This window comes from Leguminivora glycinivorella, chromosome 8 (genome assembly GCF_023078275.1).
Source record: "Leguminivora glycinivorella isolate SPB_JAAS2020 chromosome 8, LegGlyc_1.1, whole genome shotgun sequence".
NCBI classification, from domain to species: domain Eukaryota; kingdom Metazoa; phylum Arthropoda; class Insecta; order Lepidoptera; family Tortricidae; genus Leguminivora; species Leguminivora glycinivorella.
In genome coordinates this window covers 5,389,835-5,395,022 of record NC_062978.1, presented here as the reverse complement: position 1 = coordinate 5,395,022, position 5,188 = coordinate 5,389,835, and the positions used below count along the sequence as shown (strand labels likewise).

The 5,188-nt window shown below is 38.7% G+C and overlaps 1 protein-coding gene across 1 annotated transcript; it reads right to left on the bottom strand.

The window, feature by feature from the left end:
* Nucleotides 1-312: 312 nt before the first annotated feature.
* LOC125228709 (muscle-specific protein 20) lies at nt 313-2,808 on the bottom strand. The gene is made up of 4 exons (XM_048133366.1): nt 2,659-2,808; nt 2,060-2,271; nt 1,544-1,664; nt 313-786 (listed from the first exon to the last, which is right to left on the bottom strand). Exons 1-4 carry the CDS (start codon nt 2,686-2,688, stop codon nt 595-597), a joined length of 555 nt encoding a protein of 184 aa, XP_047989323.1. The 5' UTR covers nt 2,689-2,808; the 3' UTR covers nt 313-594.
* Nucleotides 2,809-5,188: the final 2,380 nt, after the last annotated feature.

The following is a 5,188-nucleotide window of genomic DNA, read 5'->3' as shown; positions in this document are numbered from 1 at the left end:
AAACCAATAGGAGTATCTATTCTGCAATACGCTTGAAATGTAAAAGAAGGATAGGACATTCAAGATTTAACACGCTTAGCGGTAGAATTTTTACATTTATCAGTAAATTATCAAAAACAGGCGAATATTTTTCTTAAACTGTCCATGATTGGGCCCGTTACCTTAAACTTCATAATTATGTTTATGATTTTTGGTATAATTATGCAAAACATTATTGTTTTTTTCCTATGTTTGCCTAATTTTTATTTAATTTGTATGATAAGTGTGCCGTTTAGGTTGATGGGAGTAGCTTGGGTGTAGTAAAATATGCTGAAGTTCTCATGTTTTTATTACAAAATAAATAATAAAATGGAAATAAATAACTAATTAATACAAAGGTAGGTACTTATGCTAACCACTTAGGCATGTAATACAAAAATATTTTTGGTTCTGGAACGAAAATTCATGTTTCCAGTAGCACAGTTTCTGTATAAAAGTCAAAAACCTTGCTACAGATTCAAATGATTACACACACACAATAGCGTCCTAAAATACACTTATCTTTGTACGAGATTGCTTATAGATAATATCACTTGGTCCTTCGGATGAGGGCGTTCACTTGCCGAGCAGGATCTTGCGGCCAGCGCCCATGTTCTGGCCGGCCTGGGTGGCGCCCTTGTTGGAGCCCGCCTGCAGACCCACGATGGTCTGGCCGGCGTTGAGGACCTCATCGGAGAACTCACGCTTGCACTCCTCAGAGGGCTTGGGGCCTAGCTTGGGGCCGGTCCATTCGGGGTGCCTGTAGGTCTGTAAACAATACGTTTATTATTAGATTATACGATTCACAATCAGGTCGACACTTTATATCACTTTCACGAGACTTAAATGATCACCACTTGGCCTCCACGCAACCGCGCGGCCTTGGGTATTTATGAAAACTGAGGTAACGCTTCACGAATCTCGTAAATTCTGAAATTGGCAATGTTCCAACTTGTGCTCTAACCGTATCTTACGGCAAACAGTCTGTAAACGAGGATTTTGTAGCGATACAGTTTTCTATTTTGGGCACTTGTTTACAAGATTATGGATTACTGAGTAATAAACTTTAATGTTTACAAAGTCGTAAAGTACGCAGTTAGATTAACCCTGGATACTGATGTGCCGACGAAAAGTTTCCAATATTCTGAAATTTTCACATAGGAAAACTCCGGAAATTTTCCATACTTTGTATGAACAATTGTATGGATGGAAACTTTCCATTTCATAAATTTAAATTCCCTTTATTTTTCGTGAAAGTTTCGTGAATTCTTCAAGAAATTTAAGATTTTTTTGGAAAGTTTCCGCTACTTTGCACATCACTAACCCTGGAGTTGATGTGTTCGCACTGAGTTCTTAAATAGACCCAGGGTAATCGGGTGTTGGCTGTGGGGATGACGTCACTGGCAGGTTAACCCAGGGTGATCGGGTGTTGGCTGTGGGGATGACGTCACTGGCAGGTTAACCCAGGGTGATCGGGTGTTGCCTTTGCCGATGACGTCACAGGTTAGAGGTGTGCCATGCTTACCTCGCGACCGAGGGCGAACAGTGTGCTGACGACCTGCGCGATGTCCTTCTTCTCCCAGAGGTCGACAGTCTGGAACACGTCAATGTCGGCGACACCGTACGCTTTGATGGCAGCCTGGAAGCTAAAGAGAAACATACATTAAAAATAAACACGAACCCGAATATAGAACCTCCTTCTGGTTAAAGAAGTCGGTTAAAAAGTTATCAGTACTGTATCCATCTGAATAGCTACTTCCAAAAAGTTTGTAGAAATTATTGAAAGCTTTCTTCAAAGCTTCAAAGAACAATTTATCTCGCCCTATATCAGGTATCAATTACCAAGATTCCAGCTATAATAAAAATATTATTTTTAGATTACGTTTATTTAGATCAGGACTTGCGATATTCCAAAGGCTTTCTTATCAAAATAATGTCCTAATACCTTAAATACCTGAGTGTTAATCAGGTGAGAATAGAATAGACAATTCTTGAACATTCTTGAACAGGTTGAGAGTAAAAGCTCATGAAGTTTCCTTACTTGGTAATGTTCTCCATCATCTTGAACTGTCCACCGGAGGTGTTGATCTTGGGCACGGAACCAGGCTTGAGCTTGTTGATGACCTGGCAGAGGACGGTGCCGTCCTTGAGCACATCTTCGAACGCGTCGGTGGGGGGGAACTTGGCTCCCAGGACCGTCTCGATCCAGGCCTGGGCCTCCTTCTCACGTTCGGGGTCACGCTTGGAAGCGAGCTGCAAGGGTTAGAATTTTGCCCGTTTAAAAAATGCAATGGATGACGTAGTCTCTTAGTTCCAATTTTCCCCACCCCGTTAGAATTTTTTAGATCGACCATGACTGTCAAGTTTTAAAATAAATACCTACGGACTTTATACAAATTTTGATACCCAAATTGGCATTGAGTGCAATTGTAATCGAAAAGTGGAGTGGACACTGAGAAACGGTGAGATTTATGGAAATTTGGTTTATTTATTGGAACCACTTTGATGATTTGGTGATGACTTTGGTTTATTATCTGATCGTATTATGTGTTCTTAAAATAAGTGGTCTAATTTTAAACTGATAAAAGTAATATTTTCACATTCTTGCGAGCATGAGTGTGTAAAAATAATGAGGCTGACCTTAGCGCGGACTTGGCGTTCCAGAGACATGTTGTGTGGTTGTGTGTGTGTGCTGCTGAGAGGTAGCGAGCCGCTGGCAATCTCCGCTAAACTGAACTCCTGAAAAGCGAGTCAACGTATTTATAGTGCGCGCAGGCTACGTGCCTTCTGGAAAACTCCCGCGCCGCCCGATCGAACGAAATAAACTTGTGACTCAACAACCTTATTGGTAACACTTGCAACACATAATTTTATTTGGAATGTAATTGTAACTAGGGGATATTTAGACTGCAGCTGTATTTTGAGATCTTGGTTTAGTTAGCCATCTTGGCACCTGTTACTCGCGCTGGCATACGGTATATTTTTTTATATCAGGACCTTCATTTTCATGATTAACATTTTGATTAGTTGTGTTATAATTTTTAAGAAAAAAAACCGTCGCTTTTGGGGTTCTATCTCATGAAAAGTACTTGCGAATGTTGGATTATGTAGAAATGTGTAGATAAATAAAATATATCGTTAAGGTTTAAAGAGTTTCCTCAATTCCTCATGAATCCGATATCCGATTATAAGAAATCGAGCTTGACAAAATTCGGCTTGAAAACTCAATATACTTAACAAACATAACAAAAAGAACAAGTCTAACAAATAAATGTCACTGTTCTGAACGTAAATGCAAGCTGTTCTTATAAAAATACCAAAGTCATTATAAGCGTGCCGTTCAGATTCAGGACTTCCGTTCTGATTTTCATCAGCAGTTCCACTGCACCAAATCTCACTGTTCTGGACGTAAGTGCATGCTGTTCTTATAAAAATACCAAAGTTACTATAGGTGTGCCGTTTAGATTTGAGGAGTTCCGTTCTGACCATCATCAGCAGTTCCACTGCACCAAATGTCACTGTTCCGTAAAACACATAAATCACTATATGTATGCCTTAAAGATTTGAGGAGTTCCCTCGATTTCTCCAGGATCCCATCATCAGAACCGGGTTCTGATAAAAATGGGACCAATCTGTATGCATATAAATATATTCAATAAAAAAAATCAAAATCGGTCCAGTAACGACGGAGATATCGTGGAACAAACATTTAAAAAATACAGACGAATTGAAAACCACCTTCCTTAAGATTAGGGGCGGCGGTTAAAAAGTATTGAAGTCCTTTTTTCTAGACTATCTATGTCAGTTTAATTCAAGTTCTTACCAAAATAATCGTTATAGTTGCATTGCAAGCACAATGAAGTAGATATTTATAGTTAACGAACTTTAGTCAATAATTTCAAAATATGGTAAAATATGTCATGGTTTATTTTGGGCAGCAGCATCATAAAAGCCTTGTGCAAGTAGGTTAGCAAAGTAAGCAAGCAAGTCGTCCGTTAAAATAATAAGACCAAATGATTGGACTGTGTTTAATGTACTCGTACAGTCACCGGTAAAATCGTCGTGTAAAAAAAATGTTGATAAGATAGGTATCTGTACCTAAATTCGATCAAGTTTGATTCAAAACAATGGGCAATTGCCAGGCAGAGTGATGTCAGGTGGACCAAAATGTTGACCAAATGGTCCCCGCTATCGGATGTAAGAAGCGCCTGGCATCCGTTGGCTCGTTGGGTGGACGACATTCGAAAAATTGCGGGGCACCTCTGGATGAGTTGAGCCCAGGACCGGGATAAGTGGCGTACACGAAGGAAGGCATATGCTCAGCAGTCGGCGATTAATGGCTGAAATGATGATGATTTCATTTCATTTATTTATTTTGCGACCAACATAGGATCATAATTATATTATTAAAATTAAAATTAGAATACATTAAATTAATTAAATTAAAATACACTAGAGCTAAATTATAATTATGATGATGGGCAATTGTTTTCCAAAAATGGTAAATGATGCACCGGATACAAAACCTGAAATCCACGTAGGTAAAGCTCTTAGAGAAGCTCTGTAACCTGTAACATTGCACTACTCACGTACGTGTCAAATGTTTATTTAGCAAAACAACGAAGGCTAAGGCCGTTTGGATTTAACCGCGACATTCATCTGTCAGCAAGTCGCATCAACGGAGATCTCGGACGCGCTGCTTCAGTGCTGGAACCTTCAGTGCGGTCAGTTAGTGGGCAAAGAGGTCTACCGGGTTTCTAGCCTAAGAACGGTGCGATATTTTTGAAAATAATTCTACAACAGTAGTTTTTTTTCATATACAGCGTTTAATCGCAATTTAAAAAACCTATATTTTCGAATCCACCAATAGTTTGGAATGGAAGTTATTAAAAAAACTACGCCCAAAAAATAAGCGTTTTCTTTCAGCAAAATACCTCACAGTAATTTAATGGTGGACACATGTAAAAAAAAATCAGTTTTAAGGTTTACAACCCGAAGCCACCTAAATATATGACGGGAAATAAGACTTTTTTTAATGATATAGAATTTTTGAATTTTTTCTAACGTGCTCTAGAGCAAATATAACAACAGATATTTTTAAGCAGAAATGAATAGCACATAATATTTCAGATATTTAGCATATAAAAACCACCAATAAATTTATATGGAA